Raw genomic sequence first — 18,153 nt, 5'->3', positions numbered from 1 at the left:
AAAGCCAGTCCATGATCAAGAAATCTCGGCTTCCACTTGACATTAAGGTGAGTTATCTCCAGCAACTGCTTGCTGAGTGTCATGCAAATACGGTGCTCTTGAGCCTCAACTGGCTCCATCGTGGATATGAATTGACTGCACTAACAATTAATCCCGTTGACGTCAAGTCACAAGTGCCTTGTCCCTTCCCGGCAATCGGGCAACTGAACCTGCCCCCACCCCGTCTTCCCTTTCCCTGACAGATGAGAAAGAACGACAGTCTTGGCAGGGGAAAGTTTGTGGGGCGTGTAGGGGTGTATGTAGGTAGGTACGTAGGTAGTTGTCACTCTGTCGGTGCAGGTGCAGACGGGACTCATTTGGGTCGGCTGGGTAGGAGTAGTGGGGTCAAACGTACTTTCCAGTTAGGTCAACGCTCCTTCTTCGTAGTCAACTTTGTCTCGACATCCAGATTCCGTCTCTGAAAGAAAAAAAAGTCCAATTCCTCTTTGCTCATGACTTCGCTGGTTTTGAGAAGACAGGAAGGGGTAAGTAGGCCGTACCTAGGTCAACTTCTACTACCATTTTTCTGTCTAGCAATTCTCCACCCGAAGCTCTTGGGCCTCTTGCGCGACCACCCCAAACCGCATGCACAACGAACCATGACTTTCAACGCCAAAGAACTCCAGGGAAATTCAACACTGGCAGGAAAAGGAGACACTGCTGGAGCCGATGAACATGTCCCTCGATACACAGCGCCAGTGAGCCTGCCCCCCACTCAACACCCTCAAAGTCTCGCGGTGGGTCTGCCCTGGCCTCGGCAGTTCCGCTTCGGCACGGCTCTTCGTCATTGCTTGCGCGCAAAGAAGTGGTAGAAATCGTTGATGTCGTATCCCGCCAAGTTTGATGATGTGCTAACCTTGGACTGATATACAGGCCCCTTTCGATTCTTTTCGTCGCCATAGCCGTCTTTCACTGTTGGTCTTGGGCCATACCCTCGAAATATGAGAAGCTGTGGCCATTTTCAGTACATCATCCGCGACAATCCGATCGACGTACGAACAACGGCGGTGGTGGTTCCCAGCTTTCCGCTCTCCCACTTCTATTACAATCATTCGTGCTGCCTGTCCTAATAACAGCACCATCGCGCCATTTCTTTGCACAGTTAATGCTGCCAAACATACCAAACACGAGGCAAACCAGGTGGGATTTACTGTGGGTGTTGAAGGTCAATCACGCCCTTCCATGTCTGCACGTGATTGTGTTTGTATAGTACTATGCGCAGACTGAACACAGATATACAGATACAAACCGAACAACATGTTGCGAGCAAGTTCGCTCACAAATTGCCAGACTTGGATACAAATAGCACTCTTGGTCTCTGCATAGTCCCCTGTTCTTGAGGGTCAGACGTCTTCGTTCATGTGTTCTTTTCACCGCTCCTCGTTGATTCTTTCACTGTATGGTCATTTGTTAGTACTCATCGCCTACTGCCTGCTACATCTAGGCGCTGCAGTATCACCTACACACACTTGCTTCGCCCTCTTATTTTCCTCACCTGGCTACTCGACCAGATAATCGCTGATTGGTAATATCTTCATTCCTAATATCCGGCCTTCTCTGATTCCCTCTTTTTGTCGAAGATGAAGTTCAAGTGTTCTTTCATGTCTCACGTTGTGTTCGTTCTTCACTATTCCATCTAGTCACTGTTCTGAGGGCTCACCTACCGAACCATGATTAATGGAGGACGAACATACTGCAATGTCACAACAAGACAGCTTGACCAGCCCGACAATGATGCATCCCCGACAGCGGACAGCGTCTTAACTCGCTACAACCCGTTCCAGCATCCTACCCATATTGCTGCTAGGCCTTCAAACCCGCTCTCTCCCATTTCTTTTGCCCTTGTGGATGGACCTCGCATTGAAACCTCCCCTGCTTGAAATACGGCCGTTCCTAGACGTACAGGTCCGCCTTTCATCCCATCGTCCAATTCCACCCCGCTAGCCACCATATAAGGCCCCGCGTCAGGCCCTAATTCCAGCGCGGACCAACTGGCCAGATGGCCGAGCGGTTCTGTGTATGAAAACTGCCGGTGTGCGTGGTACCCGTGGCACAGTTTTCGTAAGTCGCAGCTGGAGCATGGTGGTTCAATCCGCCAAGTCTTCTGGGCGACTGAGCTTTTTGCCTTGTTTGTCGCCCTGTACAGCAGTTGAAGATGGCATGGGTACCTTCTCCGCGTTTTTCTCTTTCATTTGTATTTGCTTTGGAAATTTGTTTTACATACCTATTTTTCGCTCAAAGCGTAGCGTTTCCGATCGTGGGGAAGCATTGCAGCTGGTGCAGGATGCCTGCGTGGCTCAGCGGCGCCATCATGAAATCAGGAATCCGAATGTCCAGGGCGGCCGGGCGATGTTCGTCTGTTAGTGTTTATGCACCATAGCCCTCAAAGTCTAGTGACTGCACTATCACTAACACATCCCTTTCTTCTCCACTTCCTCTCCCTCCGCAAATTCCGTCGACGACCGACTGTCCGCGCCATTTCTCTACCGATTTGTCAATCTTGTTCACGTCTTCACAATACGTACCACTACCTATATCAACTAGCTCCTATAATACATGGACCTGTCCTCGATACGAAGCACCACGACTGACGTTGGACACAATCTCGGCTCTCAAATGGCACCACAAGTTCAGCCCCCAACACTTGACAGTCTGCGACAATGCCAAAATCTCCGGCGGCTTCAAACTCCAGATTGTCAATCGGGCGGAGCGTGTATTCATCATCCCATCTTCTCAGGAACAGATCGTTTCAACTGGCTGGGTCCAGATACACCCAAATACCGGCCCCCATCCTACCTATTGTTTGCTTTTTTCTGAATAGAGTGTGGGTCCACCATACCGGTGAGCCAACAACTGGAAAATATCAAGAACAATAGGAATGTTCAATCCTCAATACCTTGAGGCATTCGCCGTGACTGGTCACGAATAGGCCATTCGGGTGATGATAGCATCCTGTAAAGGTTGAACACGATGTGCTAGCTATTAATTGACCGTTAAAACACCGCGGCTGCTCAAACTTCCGACCCTCATCTTCCTCGCTCGATTAACAATTCGAGAAACAAAAACAGCGACATCGGCTATACTCATTTGATACTGTCAACCTTTCGACTCTCAAACACCCTACTATACCAATCACAGCCACAACAACGCCGAAAATGCTCTCCTCTCACACGACTCACCAACAACAGAGTTGGACACATATTGATCAACCTTCCACCCCACTACCCGGCGCGTCACAATCTCGATCTGGCGTCGGCTATTCTTCCAGAACCTCTCTGTATGTCTGACCCTATGGTACCGCCATTCTCTCGCGCAATAGAATTGTGTCGTACTAACAACAGTTCGCTAGACGAGCCTCGCCGTTTTCTCGTTCAGAATCGGATTACTCGTTCAATTCCCCAAACCCGACCGTCCACCACGCCCTTGAGTCGACTCCCCTCGCTGGCTCTCCTGCCTCTACTCCGCTATCAACCCCTTTTGATACGCCTGTGGCCACACTTGTTCTTGGGCCCGTCAAATCTGTCCACCGTCCTGGAACGATTCCCGTCACACCACCCTTGAGTCCACTTAGGGTGCCTCTGCTTCCTTTTGTGGCAGCATCATGCCAGATCGATGATGACCCCGGCTTTTTAAGAGCATTGGATGAAGATATGGGGGGATTTTGGGCTGATAGAGCGGAGGAATTGGAATCCGAGATTCAACTTCGACAAGTCGTAATTGCCAGTTATCAGGGGGACATTGCAGAACTTACAGAGCAGGCCAAAAGGTCGTTGCGGGCAGATTTGCAGAGGAGGGTAGCCTATTTGGAGAAGCACATGGCAGTTCATCTCCAAGATCAAATTGAGACTCGAGAGAAGCTGGCTCAGGCTACCGAGAATTTGGATGCACTGCGCGCTGAGGAGCAACTACAGCTGGCGCCGGTTGCTGAGGAAGCAGCGGTACCAATCGAGGAAGTCAACAACAGGCTAGCTTTGGATGAGTCCATGAGCGCAATACAAAGCATCGCGCAGCTCGCTAGAGATCTATTGAACGACCCTCGCCTAAAGACTTCTACGCCGGCCTTTCCACATACTCCATTTCTTGCTTCCCCAGCGCCCACACCGGCTCCAAGCCCTGCGGCTGGCCCCGATACGACTACAGCCACGAATCCAGCCCCGACGCCAGATCGTCAGCTTCCAGTCCCGTCTGCACAACCCACGTCCATCGATACACAACGGACACAGCGGAACGCCAAGGGCAACGACAACGGCAAGCCCAGGCTTGTCAAGAAGCCGAAGCTCCTTCACGAGCTCAAGTGGCTTTCCCAGGTTGGAGGAGCCGGGAACTCGGCCGTTGTTGGACACGCAATAATGAAGAGGATGGGGATAGCGAGAATGACAAGTGGACTGGAACTGAAAAGATGGCGGACGTGTCGAATGAGAAAAGAGTCACCGATGAATGGGCTGGACGGCTCCGAAAGAGGACCAAAGTTTGGAGGAAGAGTTCAGGAAGGTACGAGGATGCGGCCAATGTTGAGAAGCCAGTGATGGGACTGAGTGAGCAGAAGAGGAGGGTGGGTCGGCCTCGGAAGGGAAAAAGGAGGTAGTACATTGAGGATTCCGAAGCGGGCAGAAGACTTGAGGAGAAGGTAGAGGCCAAGGCAGACAAATATATCAACAGCTTCTTCCTTTTCGTGCGCAACTCTCGGAACTCCTCACCGACATCGTTTTAATGCGAAGCAACTTTCAATCCTCCCAAACCTGCAACAGCTAAGCTACAATCTTCAAACCTGAAAGAGATAGCTTAACGACTGCATGACTCCAGCAAGCGATGTCTTTACCACAGGCGTCTCTACCTCTCCATGCCCGCCAGCCAGCAATTCCTCAAGACTATAGGTACATTTACCAACTCAGCGGGCATACCAAGTAGGGAGAGTTGACTGAACCCCGAACCATAGCATTTGCGATCATACCTGCATACGTGCGACGAAACACCGACAAATCCTCCGCGTTGGGTAATTCTATGTACAGGAACAGTAACATGGTTATTCAATTTTATACCCGACGCACTAATTCACCTAGGAATTATCAACAGTAACAATGATAATCCCGACGGAATTCCCATGCTTAGTAATATTTTATAAGAAGGAAGTCTTAAAGGACAACTCCCAACCCCCAATCCAATGTCCAAAACAGTCATCTAGGTACCATCAACAGCACACGTACCCGAAACAACATCTGCCTCGACGATAGATATCATCTTGTTTTCATCTGTCTGTACTTCTTATAACCCACTCGCTGATCAAAGGAATATCTCTACAGTGAAGGCAACATCTGTCGCGAACCTGGCGTACCAATTTCTTCCCGTTGAGTCGGCTCTTCAAGGGTCCGTGGATCGAGAACCTGGAAAAATTTCCACTCACCCATTCACTCATCCAGTCAAGGGTCAAAAAAAACCTGAACCTGGAGTGGCTTCTTCACTGTTGCAAGGAAAATTTTAGTGTTTAGGGCTTGTATAAATTTGATCTTTTCACCTGGTTTGCAACTCTTATTTGTTTCCCGAAATCATCTTCCCTTCCAAGCGCAAATCCAGATATTTCGATCAGGATACCGACCTTCACATCGATACCGACTTAATCCCGACATCGCTACACCATAGACACAATGTTGGCAACGATTACACCTACCTCTGGTCAAGTGGCTCTTGCCCAAGATACTCCTACCTCTAGCAACAGCGTATCCTATCGCTTGCTCGACGACGTCGACATCATCGAAACCATGTCAACGTAGGTCCTCCTATGTTTCCCGCGCCACCCCCTAATTAATGTTGCCCTATGCTGACATCGGATCAGTTTACGCGATCTTATCGGTCATCCAATCACTCCCACAATCATCACCAAGCAATTCGCACCAACTCCCCGTCGGGATGGGTTTTCGCGCCAACGAATCACTCACCATCACTCCCTCTCCTTTGCCAAACTCCAGCCGCGGACTATCACCTCTATCAATAGAGGTAGGAAGGCTTCACGTCCGACTTCGAAGCGGTTCGACAGACGGCAATCGCGCACCTACTGGCCTGTTTGGTACCAGAAACAGCGCCGGCGGGAACGCAAAGAGGCCGCACGTAACATGAAGTTAGACGAACAGCGGCGGTTGGAGTTGATGGAACTTTGGGAGGACGAGTTCTTCCAGATCTTGATGTATCTTCTAACGGAGCATCTGAAGAGGGCAGTTCTTGCACTGGCGCTGGAGCTCCGGAGGGAGATGGAACGATTGGACGAGATAGAGCTGGAACTATTGAACGAGATGGAGGATTTAGGTTGAGCAACTAGCCTACTGCCAATTGCCATCATCTAGTTGTATTTTGTACTATGTGTTATAGAGGTACTTTGCCCAACACTACCACTTCCCATCGCAGCTGCCCGTCGGTGAAGTCTTCACTGTCCGATTGCAGCATCCGCATCAATCCCAGCCTCTATCACTCGCCGTTGTACTAATAGAGTTTCTACGCTCGCACATGAGATGAACTCGGTCGCCCAGCTCGGCGGCGCTGGCAACACTATCTCCCTTGGGAAGAGGAAGCGGGATACCAACGACGAAAAGGAGGAGGATGCCGAAGTGGATGATCAGAGATCTGAGACAATAGCCAGGGCTTCGCCGATGAGAGATAACACCATGCTTGGAGTATGGGCTGGACGACTGCGTTCATGGGCTGTCAAAGAAGAACAGAAGAAGCTAGGAAAAGGAGGAGAAGATCAGAGTGCAAGTGGCGGCCGTTCAAAGAAGGAGGACAGAGACAGGAAGTAGGACGGCTGAGGTTGTGCTGGAGAGACTTCGCTACCTGATAGCACTTGAACTGGGAGATTTGGCTAATATGCTAGGTCAATATACCTATATCGAGAGTTCAAGGATCGCATGGAAACCATATTGTCTGGTGACGCTTTGTCAGCTTTGGGTTCTCCATGAGACTGGATGGAACAACGGAAAGGCATGACATAGGACATTGACATTGTGTCACGAGATGACTTGCTTACCTGGATCAATGAGTGCCCGTGTTTTGAGCGTGACCATCCTCTTTCGCCAAATTTGACATGGTGTTGACGATACTGGTGCCATTGGTCGAAGACATCGGGGACCATACCTCTGGTGAGGGGTGTGTTACACAGGCGCAACCGTCAACCTCCAGGATTGGCGGTCATCTGCGGCTTCCTCTTTGTTGGTCGTGATTGCTTGAAGTTGACGTCCGGAACAGGGAATTTTGGCGACATCCGGGTATGACGTATACCCTCCATTACGGGCATTTTGCAACAAGATTTGCGAGTATGTCAATAAAAATGTTGAAGTGCCATCAAGGAAAGTGAAGTCCTGTGCCACGAAGGTGATGGTGATGAAAAAACAGATATGAAGGGCTGGAGCAGTCTCCCTTCCAAGCTTGAGTCATGAGAGTAACAGACTGGAGGAAGATTTTGCGACACTAACGTAGCTTCCGTTCTCAACACCAGAGCCCCCACATCATCAGATCTTGCAAGGAAACAACGAACCGTCAACTGAAGGCAAGAGCAATCCAAACAACAAGATGTCCGCCCAACATGAAGAGCAGAACCAAATCACCAAGGACCAAAAGCCCACCTGGTCCGAATGGGCCAAGACCCAGTACAACGCCCAATACGAGTCCTGGGTTCCATGGCTAGAAGATCTCTACCTCCGCTACTTCACCAAGGACAACAAAGCGAGTTATGCCACCAAGGGTTTGTGCCGCTCCTTCTTTGATGATTCCCAGTCATGTTGAACCGAGGCCCATGAGACTGACTTCGTCTTTCGTCGACAGACACACTTTCCAAGACCAAGGTCACCAACATCGAACCAGTAGACACCCTTCAAGACGGGGTGCATGACCTCGTCGCAGGACAAGTGGGACAAGGAGGACTAGGACAGCCAGTTGGGGATTTGTTGTCGAAGGAAGGAGTGAATAGGATGGAGAGGAAGGGGAAGAATGAGACGGGTGGTTATTTCCCTGACGTGAGAAACGTGGGAGGGTTATTGGGAAGGGAGTGAGTGATGCTGACAGCAGGAAAGTAACGATTTGATGGGTGTTAGTAGTAAGTGACGATACATGTACGTCTAGGACATCTATTGAATCTATAGGCTCCCCCACCCCCCTCCCCCAAGTTCCCGCCCTCCGTCTCTTACTCATCCCCCACCCCTTACAACCACCTCCCCAACTCCGCCTCTGTCCACTCCCAAAGCCTCTTAGCCAAAGCCTCATCCCTCGCCGCGGCGGTCAACTCCCCCTCAGGCACCCGCTTCCCAACAGGATCATACAACCCTCCATTCACCAACTCCTTTTCTTCTACGGTAGCAGCCCAAACAGTATTCTCCGCCCCCTCTTCCACCGTCACCATTCCCTTCTGCCCCCGAGCCAATTTAGCTCCCAACTTGGTCATCCAATGATCCACAAACCCAAAGTTCTTGACCATATCACTCTCCACAAACCCCGGCGTGACCGTCACCGAAATAATCTCCGGGTACTGCTTCGCAAGCTGAGAGGTATACAGCGTATTAGCCAACTTCGACTCTGTATACCGCCGCCATCTCTGATACCCCAGGAAATCATCCTTGTCCTTAGCTAAACCATCTCCAGACACGCGCTCGAGATCGACGGTTTTCGCCATGCGGTAGCCGTAGGAGCCTAGGCTGATGATTCTTGCACCACTAGAGGTATCCTTGCGTAACAGAGGCAAGAGTTTGCGAATGAGTAAAGCGTGGCCGAGGACGTTGGTGGCAAATTGGATCTCGTAGCCATCTTCTGATTTGCCCAGAGGAATGGCGGCGATGCCGGCGTTGCAGATGAGAATGTCGATTCTCTCTTCGGTTTCTAGCAGCTTTTGAGCGGTGGCGGAGACGGAAGCGAGGGAGGCGTTGTCGGTGGGGAGGAAGGTGATGTTTGTGCAGATGTTGCCGTTGGAGTTGGACTCGGCTTCTGAGCGGATTTTGGAGATGAGTGTGTCTGCGGTGGCGGAAGAGGAGGGCCGGCCGGTTATGTAGATCTTGTGTGGACCGAGGCGGGCAAGGGCGAGAGCGGTGACGGCGCCGAGGCCGCGGGTGCCGCCGGTTATGAGGATGGTTTTGCCGGTGAGGGTGGTCATGGTGTTGAGGGATGAAGAAGGGTTTTGGTTTGGAGACTGGACTTGGATATTAGAATCCGATGGGAAGTTGTGTCTTTTTATGTCCCTGTCCCTGTCCCGGCCTTATCAGTTGCTTATAAACCTCGGGTCCTTGTTCCATTTCGTGGTGGTTGCCTGGAAACTGGAGTGTACTAAGCACCTTGCATAGCGCCGAAGTCGAAGATGTCGTGGTGATAGTGCGACTGCTGATGTGCGGCACAGCCCCAAAAGGACAGCGGCAATAAGATAACCCTTCGAATACGTGATCCTACATCGGTTATCGCGCCTATTGGTCGGTTACCTCTGATCCCTGAAGGTGTCATATCATCACCTCCATGTCTGTGGTCGCCGGCCCCTTCCTGCAAGACAAGGGTTAGGGTTGTCACACCAATCGCTCAGGGACACCAACTCACACAAGACACTCGAAGATAACAAGTGATTACCAATACCCATATGAAAAGTAAGCCCGTAAGTACTCTCTCTAGTCGCTCCAGTTTCTCATCATGTCCTCCAAATATTTCCCTTACCCCCTCCACCTCTGCTCTTACCCCCTCTCTTGACCTCAAGACTACAACCCAGCATCATCCTGCTTCCACGTACTTCCCGGGTACCAACCCGCCCAATTCCCACAATTCTGTTCAACCGTCCCCAAACTTCCCCCACCCCCATCCCTCAAAGCATCCAGCCTCTCCAACACCTGCACCCCCAGCCCCTGACTAACATGCCACCCCACATGACAGTGAAACAGCCACACCCCAGGATTGTTCGTCCTCCAAGCCACCAGCAACCATCCCCAAGCCGGCAACATTGTAGTGTCTCTCCTCGGGGGATTGTTTCCCTTCAAGGTGGACTTATCCGTATTGGGGTTATACTCCCTTATCTGCGTCTCCGCCAGCGGATCAGCTAGGGGCGGGGAGCTACCGAGGATCATGACGTCGTGGCCATGGAGGTGGATAGGATGCGGGATGGGCGAGTTATTTTGCAACAAAAAGTACGTCAAGGTATTAGACCCGGGGATTTGGATCAAGTTGCGAGAGCGCGGGACAGAAGAGAGGGTGTTGTTCGCTACGTAGCGCAGCGTGGGTTCCTGCCAGTTCACGCGCAGCGGCGAGTTGTTGACGGGCCAGAAGACGCGGGCTTGGGAATTGTCTACCGTCAAATCGACATTGAGGGTGTGGGATGTAGTGGGCGCAAAGGAGTTGACGTCCGCGGAACGGGAGACGATAGGCGAGTAATCTCGTTCGGGTGCGGCGCAGCGGGAGTCTGGAGGGGCGACGCCGCGTTGTGTGGGCAGGGAGGCGGAGGAGGCGCCGGAGTAAGAGAAGATGGCGGCTGGGTAAGGGTTGTCGGATTGGCCGCAGGGTAGGGCGGAGAAGGTCACGTTGAACCAGTAGTTGGCAGTCGGCTGGTTGGCATTAATGATGACGTCGTAGCGCTGGCCAATGCCGAGGAAGAGATGGTTGCGCGTGATGGGCTTGATGGGGACCATGTCGGTGGCAACAACTTGGAAGGTGTGCCCTACAAGACTGACGGTGAAGGCGTTTTGGAGGGAAGTGTTAATGAGTCGAAGGAGGTGTTTCTTGCCCTTGGTCAGGGTCTTGCGGGTGTAGGTACCACCGGAGCCGTCGGGGTTGATGTTACGGCCATTGAAGAGAACATTGTCGCTGGCAGGAGGTGAGCCGGGAAAGTTGGGAATGAAGGGATTGCTGGGATTGTTGACGCGGTGGGCAATCTCGAAAACGGAACCATAGTACCAGTCCGAGAGAACGAGTGGTCCAAGATCGGTGTCGTAGTCGGCGGATGCGGGTCCCTTGATGACGATGGGTCCAAGAACACCGTTTCCGTACTGGAGCGGGAAGTGAGAATGGTACCTGGTCTGTTAGCAGACATTGATATGTCCTTGGGGAGTAGACATACCATGCTGTGCCGTACTGGTTGGCGAGGAATGTGTAGGTCTTTCTGCTTCCAGGAGGAATGGGGCATTCGGTAACCCCGTTGACACCGTCTTGAGTGTTGGCGTTGAGCATGCGAAGGCCGTGATAGTGGATCGAGGTGCTGACTAGGTTAGGCGTTGTCTGCTGGGGTATGTGGAGGAGCCCTACCCGTTGGATCTCATATTGTTGATGACGGTGATCTGGAGTCGGTCGCCCCAGTCTGGCTAATGTCAGTACGTGGCTCGCCATGACCTGGAGAAAAAAGGATGTACTCACTTGCGCTAATGATTGGACCTTCAATGTTTGGAGTTGATTGTAAGTATGGCAACATCGCGCGATATGTCATCGTTCACATACCTGGAAATTGGCCTGGATGATGTTAGCTTGATTCTTATTTCCAGCGCTCTAATTGAGACTCACCATTGACAAGCATTGCACTGTACTTCAACCGCCCATCACCCCCTCTCCAAGTGCTTTGTTCGGTCAAGGTCAAGGTATACTGCTCTTGTCAGCCATGCCAGCTTTGCCGCCAAACGAGACCCGGGCTTACTTGTCTCGTAACACCGGTCTCGGGCACATGTGCTTCATAGTCCGTGGTGATATTGAAGGAGCTCGTCCAGCATTGTCTGTTGGAGGCGGTGTTGCATGACTGCCTAGCCCCCAGGACGTGTGGTTGGGACTCTGCTAGTGGACTACCATGGGCGAGACTGCTCAGAAGTAGACTCCATAGGAGTCCGCCAAGAGGTTTGAACATGGTGTTGAGGCGATCCCGAGAGGCACAATAAGGCGATTGACAAAGACCTAGAACAGGGCAGTTGGGCTGGTGAGCTGTGGTTGACAGGCACTACGACCATTTCGCTCTCGAGGGCGTCGAACATCATATACCAAACAGTGAACTGGCTTGAAGATGGCAAAGTGGGTTCGCGATACAGCTGACGGCTCGGTGCATTCATGGTGTCACGACAACACCATGTGGCGGTCAGTGACACTGGCCACTTTCACGACGTGAAGGAAGTGGGTAGCTCAAGAATCAAGATGGTTTGCTCTTGTTGGCAATGGTCTATCTTGCTGCCGTCGTATACACCACTCTCTTCAGTATTCAGTCCATGTCTAAGCATGTTGGATGACTGATGGTGAAGCATGTCCAATGACGAAGCCGCTCCATTATATTTCCTTGTCATGAAGACCGGACCGCCGAACTCCAGCCGTGGACTATTCGAGAGTAGGGTTCAGATGATGAAGTCGAACTAAAATCTCCAGGAAATTGAGAGATTCATCATTGGCCAATGGGACGTTCGAATGAGGTAACAATCTCGTGGAGATCCAAAACGCGACGATAGGGGGCAAGGTATCGGACTTGGTAGGTAAACAACAACGGTCCATGTTACAACAGAATAGTCCATCGCATCGCATGGCCATCAGTGAATTTCGGCCTGCTTCTCCTCAACTGGAATGGCGAGCCATGTCAGTAGCCGCTTCAACTCCCGATGAGTCCCGACCTTGGGGACATGGTTCCTGCAGCTCGGGTTTGGGCCAACCCTTTTATGGCGACCCGCATGAGGAATCGCGGCAGTGACTGGCCGGTCGGGGCAGCCAAGGTATGCGAACCTCCTGCGTGATATTGGACTGGCGAGCCTTCTGACACTTTGGAGGCAGACTGAGCGGAGTTGTAGAAAAGTTTGTTTTCTACTTGGCGGGTGTTGTAACGGAATCCAAATGGCCTGAAAGCGAGCTGACATATGAACAAGAGAGGAAAGGAGAGACAGATCCCCAGGGGACAATTTGCTGTCACAGCTCCCTATCAACGGCCTGTGATAGTCAATTGGAAGGACAGAAATACGAGGCGAGGAAGGTTGCTTGAACAGGTCACCTGCCACTACAGCTTTGGTCGCAAATAGACCGGAGAAAGCTTTGTCGACGATACGACAGGGCATGTGCCACAGCCCTTGTGCCTGTCGATCCTAGTTTCCCAGTCTTCTAGTTGTGTCCTGCTCAGTCTTTAAGCTGCATGTTATCGATCGAGTATGGAAGTCCGAGGGTCGCAAGAGAGGCTGCAGAACTGGGCATTTTGGTACATATCGTGGAGTTATGAGACCTGTCTTGTGGCTGATGGAGGCTGCTGTTTGAGATGTCGGGGTCCGGGGTTGGTCGGATCGGTTACACACTCCCTCTTCCGATGTCGCCGGTTTTCCCTTCCGGGGTAGTCTTAACGGATGACTAGGAGACACACAGCGCATATCGGTTGACGTTATGTCGATTGCGGTGTTAGTGTCTCGGAGAGAAGCCTGTCTCGAACAGTCGCGGGATTTGGGCTTGACTTGCTAGCACGACAAAGGGTTTGAGACTTGCCTGCTGTGCGACAGAAGCGGGAGATTTTGCTTGGAATGTCTTGCATACTTGCCATGTTTCCACGCTCCCGTAAAGCCTTGGTAGAACTAAGCTTATTTTACACTGGAGGCAATTATCCGTCCTTCCTGGCTGGGCATCGGGAACGAATCTTTGTTGGGAAATATCGGAACGCTGGGAAGAGTCAAGAGCCTCAGCTGCCCTCTTCCTCCACTTTTCCGCGCCAATTCCCTGTTGTTCGCCGGGCAGAGAACAATCGTGGAGCCTTGGAAGCAGCCTCGTATTTGTCCCTGCCTGTAACTCGGTTCTCTTGGTATGCTTCATTCCTCGTTCGGTTATGGCCTTCGCATGATGTGGACGAAAGGCTCCTTGGGAAGGCTTATATACGTGGCGTCTCGTAGTTCCTCGTTCGCGTTGGATCCCATCGAGCAGGAGGAAGCTCTCTCGGCTCGCGAAAGGGTGACATTGCTCGGACACCTTAGCAGATGATGGATAACTAGAGATGGCAGTTCAGGTCTGGTTAGCATGGGCGGAGGATTGTAAGTGGTACTTCCAGTATGTAGTCACCGTCAAGCGACCGACGCGCAATCCGCATGGACGACAGGTGACGCGTGCTGATGTCTCCCTGATTGGGCTAATGGAGGCTGAAGGGAGAAGCTGTCGATGACCATTGCCCTTGGTGCTTGGAATCTTTGGAAAGTGAAAGATTCGCTGGTGGAAAGTGGAAGGAGTGGGAAGCGGCATACTTACAGTACGTTACGGTCACAAGTGTCGTCACCTGACCAGCCACGGGAAACGAACGGAAAGCGACGTGCATATAGGTAGAGGTAGGTAGGTACCTACCGAGCAAACGACCCGTCACCCTTCCGTGCCTTCGTCGCCAACAACTACACACAAGACATTGCGCTTCCCTGTCTGCCTCAGCCTGGTCCCTAGAAGGCATGCTGCTCACCAAAGGTGCCACCATCCGGGTTCACACCGGCGAAGAGCCCTTTTCAGTAGAGGTAAGTCCTCGGCGTATCACCTACACCCGGGCACGTACCAGACACAGTTGTTGACTCTTTCATTGCCTAAGCATGAATATGAACCTCAAAACCCATTGTCACCGAGTAGAGCATGGCAATAGCAATACCTCCTCCATTGGGGACAGTCCCTGGAACCGGGTTCAAGTTCCCTAGTCAGGATGCCCAGCCAGCTTCAACGATATGACTGCGACTTCGAAGCATCACTTTGTGTTGGACCGCCATCACCAGCCATCACCATGAACATGGGATGCTCCGAGGCACCCCGCGAAGATTACCTAACCGTGGAAGCCACCCGGTCATGCTGACACGGCACTCATCCCACGTGGCTTGCCAAACCACCTCAGCAGACTCAGCCGCGCCCGGGTTTCGGAGCTGTCAAGCGAATATTGGCTAGCAGCAACCAGTCTAAAAGCTTCGCCATGCCTCAAACACGGCAGTCGAATTATCGTGTCTGCAAGCCATCGTCCTGCTTTCACATTATTTTTTGGTCCTCGACACCAAAATAGGAACATGAGACGGCTGAATGTCCATCCGCTGACGGTGCGGTATTGCTTCCAGAGAGAAGTCAAGGAGGGGTTGAAGGGTCAAGAAGGGATATAAAGATGTCGGTTGATGCTGTGAGGAGGTAGGAACTTCTGAACATCAACGACATCACCAGCTCTCCTGTCAAAACATTGGCGAAAAAGAGACCATGAAAGATCTGCTGAAGCTCTTCTTCTTCCTGGCCCAGGGACTCCTCGTCCTTGGGACCACCACAACAGGGGGTCCTCCCAAATGCAATGCCGACAAGTGAGTGCTCCTTCTCTCCAAGTTTCCCTCGAGCTAACATAGAGGTACTCAGCTGCTATCGCGCCCTCTTCCCCTGTCCATCCCCATCCGCCGTCTCCGTGGCCTCGGCGTTCTGCGCCACCATAACCGCCTCCGGCACCACCGCAACCAACTATCCCACCCGAGCCACCAACGCCTGTGGCTCTACTCCCGATCGCTACATCTCCGCTTGCAAATGCGGCCCAACCTGCTCTTCCACCACCACCACCACCGCTACCGTAACCGCCTGTCCCTCGGCTACCCCTTCCAACGGCGGCCTAGTCTACGGTGACTTCGAATGCCCGTCCCCTTCTCCCCCCTGGACCGTCCAAATCCTCGATCCCTCTTTCTCCCTCTCCACCACCACGATCAACAGCTTCACCGGTAACCGCTCTCTCCGCGCTTCTCTCACTGGCCCATCTACCTGCTCTGGAGTCTGCACCAATGCGCGCATCATTAGTCCTCCACTCCCGATTACCCCAAACACCGACTACAAACTCACCCTCGCCACCTTCTTCCCCAATAACGCAAACGGCGGCACCGGCTCAACCGGCTTTATCGGCGTCCAGATCAACGGGCGTGCAGGCCTAACCATCGACGCCAACGACAGCCCGGGTCGCGAAAAGTGGCGCTTCACGCAGTCCCCCTGGCGTTCTCTTGCGTCTGAAACCACCGCTGAGATTCGTATCGAGTGGATCGGTCCTCCCTCTTTCCTCGACACCGTCACTTTCGCCCCCGTCTCGGCCTATTCCGGATCAACCCCTCCACCTCTCGGTATCCTTCCCGGCGGCGAGTTCGAGAACGGGTTAGGTTCCTGGACACAACAAGTCCCCGACCCCGGTGCCACCGCCGGCGTCGTCACCTTGCCCCTCCCCGGCCAAGTCAACCCCGATTACCGCTTCGGTTCGCACGCCTGGCGGGTTGTCTCTCCCCAGAAACCAAACCCTGCGAACCAAGAGTTCCTCGTCTCTGCCCGTCTTATTTCCCCAACGGTGTCGGTGATCCCTGGGCGAAAGTACTTGATTAGCTTCTCCACGTACTTTGATGCGTTCGGGATTGGGTTCGTGGGGCTGATGGTGAATAACTTGCCGATTTATACGAGGGATCCTGCAGATGCAGGGCAGGGAGGGATTGGATGGTGGGGACCGAATACGGTTTACTGGACGGCGCCTGAGAACGTGTCGAGTGCGCAGCTCAAGTTTGAGGCGGTCATGTCGGAGGCAGGGACGATGGGGGTGGATGCGGTGGTTATGGTGGAGGTTAATCCCGCTGCTGTCACTGCTTGAGGTCAAGCGAGTGGGGGGGGCTGCAGATGATGTAGGTGCTTGTGGTGGTGATGTTTGGAGGCCCTTTTACTTTGGTCAGCCCTGGTGACATGGAGTTCGGGATTCGAGGTGTCCACAGATGGTAGGAGTGATGAGAAGTCCAGGGGGTAAAGTGTGATGCAGGAAGGCACGGTGAATCCGGTCGAAGCTGAGAGTTGGAAAGTGCCTCTTTGGCGTTTGAACGGCGGTTGGGTTCTCTTCGAGATGCTGCTCGGGTCTTTGATGGGAAACAGCGATAATAGCAATGTACTACCCGCCATGAAGAAGGATTAAAGGCGGGCAGTGGCAATAAGTTAGTAGAGGTACTGTTTGTTCGAGCCAGTGGCCCTCCATCTACCTTTGTCCCTGCTCCAATTGTTCAACCAACTCGTTTTCGTTCATCTTCACATATTGGCTTTTGACATTGTTATTCACACACTTCTGTCTTGCAACCCGTTATGGCGTCATCAAGCACGCCCTCCCACTCCTTCACCAGCGACGTCAGATCAACGTATAGCGTATTAATTCCGGAACCAAACACACGTTCGATTCCTTAGCCCAGCGACATGTCTCCCAACAACAGCCCTCCTTGGCCTCGTCCTGTCACTCCGGGACTATATGTTCCTGTTATTTCAGTGCTGACGGCACCACGTCCACCGCCATCGCCTCAGCCACTCCCCGATCTGGGACCTCTGGAGCTTCCTCCGGTTGACTGGGACCGGGTCCTTCAACAACAAAGGGATGGGACTCCAGTGTCCACCCTCATATGAGTCCACTTGTGAGCCCTCTGACCGTGACCTTCAACCCTATCATTGAGCTTGACTTGCCGCACCGTCCCCGATGTCCTCACGCACCTTTTTTGACTTCACGCACCACATGTCAGCTGTCATAATTACAAGCCGTTTTCCCATAGAAATTTCCGTATTTTCAATATTTCTAAGCATCATAGTGCACTAAGTTAAAGAAGGGTACATTAAATTAAAAGGGTACATCAAATTATAAGGGTACGCCAAATCATCTAGCAATATTTTATAGTATTGAACGAGTAATAATCTATTAATTTTTACAATAAAATTAAAGCTCTATAAGGCTTTTAATTATCTACAACCAACGGATTACTTAAATTACTACCCAGCCATACTCTATATAAGTCTAGGTCTTCTAAGCAATCTTTTAATAGGTAAATTTATTTAACCTCCTTATTTACTACTTCCTTCTCCCTCCTTCTAACCGCTACCCGCTTTCTCTAATCTATTATAGCGTAATCTAAATTAGTAAGGTACTCTTTTTTAATATTATCACTATTAATAACACTCAATAGAGAGTTTAGTAGGGAGTCCGGTTCTATTAGAATAGGGTGCTTATAGGAAGTACATACTACGCGGTTAGAGGAGGAGGTTAGAATTAAAATTCTCGCTTTACCTTTATTTAATCCCTTTAATCTACCCCTTTTATATTTAAACGGCTACTCTAATAGCTAATTATTATTACTAATAATAATATATTCTTACTTATTATTAATAATATTAGTATTATTAATAATATTAAGAGCTTCC

At 51.6% G+C, this 18,153-nt stretch overlaps 5 protein-coding genes across 5 annotated transcripts; 3 read left to right on the top strand and 2 right to left on the bottom strand.

Moving 5' to 3' along the window:
• Positions 1-3,194: 3,194 nt before the first annotated feature.
• Positions 3,195-4,565, top strand: NEUTE1DRAFT_139267 (uncharacterized protein; the record flags this gene model as incomplete). The annotated part of the gene is made up of 2 exons (XM_009854573.1): positions 3,195-3,316; positions 3,389-4,565. The coding sequence occupies 2 exons, from the start codon at positions 3,195-3,197 to the stop codon at positions 4,563-4,565; spliced, it is 1,299 nt and encodes a 432-aa protein (XP_009852875.1).
• A 1,116-nt stretch (positions 4,566-5,681) lies between these two features.
• NEUTE1DRAFT_139266 (uncharacterized protein) lies at positions 5,682-6,824 on the top strand (the record flags this gene model as incomplete). The annotated part of the gene is made up of 3 exons (XM_009854572.1): positions 5,682-5,803; positions 5,870-6,217; positions 6,518-6,824. The coding sequence occupies 3 exons, from the start codon at positions 5,682-5,684 to the stop codon at positions 6,822-6,824; spliced, it is 777 nt and encodes a 258-aa protein (XP_009852874.1).
• Positions 6,825-7,924: 1,100 nt separating this feature from the next.
• On the bottom strand, positions 7,925-9,187 carry NEUTE1DRAFT_66336 (uncharacterized protein; the record flags this gene model as incomplete). The annotated part of the gene is made up of 1 exon (XM_009854571.1): positions 7,925-9,187. The coding sequence occupies one exon, from the start codon at positions 9,161-9,163 to the stop codon at positions 8,222-8,224; it is 942 nt and encodes a 313-aa protein (XP_009852873.1).
• A 562-nt stretch (positions 9,188-9,749) lies between these two features.
• NEUTE1DRAFT_102455 (laccase precursor) lies at positions 9,750-11,869 on the bottom strand (the record flags this gene model as incomplete). The annotated part of the gene is made up of 5 exons (XM_009854570.1): positions 9,750-11,052; positions 11,099-11,240; positions 11,392-11,396; positions 11,666-11,741; positions 11,812-11,869. 5 exons carry the CDS (start codon positions 11,867-11,869, stop codon positions 9,750-9,752), a joined length of 1,584 nt encoding a protein of 527 aa, XP_009852872.1.
• Positions 11,870-15,177: 3,308 nt separating this feature from the next.
• Positions 15,178-16,707, top strand: NEUTE1DRAFT_123544 (uncharacterized protein; the record flags this gene model as incomplete). The annotated part of the gene is made up of 2 exons (XM_009854569.1): positions 15,178-15,275; positions 15,328-16,707. 2 exons carry the CDS (start codon positions 15,178-15,180, stop codon positions 16,577-16,579), a joined length of 1,350 nt encoding a protein of 449 aa, XP_009852871.1.
• Between the last annotated feature and the right edge of the window lie 1,446 nt (positions 16,708-18,153).

The sequence above is a fragment of the Neurospora tetrasperma genome, assembly GCF_000213175.1.
Source record: "Neurospora tetrasperma FGSC 2508 unplaced genomic scaffold NEUTE1scaffold_5, whole genome shotgun sequence".
NCBI lineage: Eukaryota > Fungi > Ascomycota > Sordariomycetes > Sordariales > Sordariaceae > Neurospora > Neurospora tetrasperma.
The sequence above is the reverse complement of the archived record's forward strand: the minus strand, read 5'-3'. Positions and strand labels throughout refer to the sequence as shown.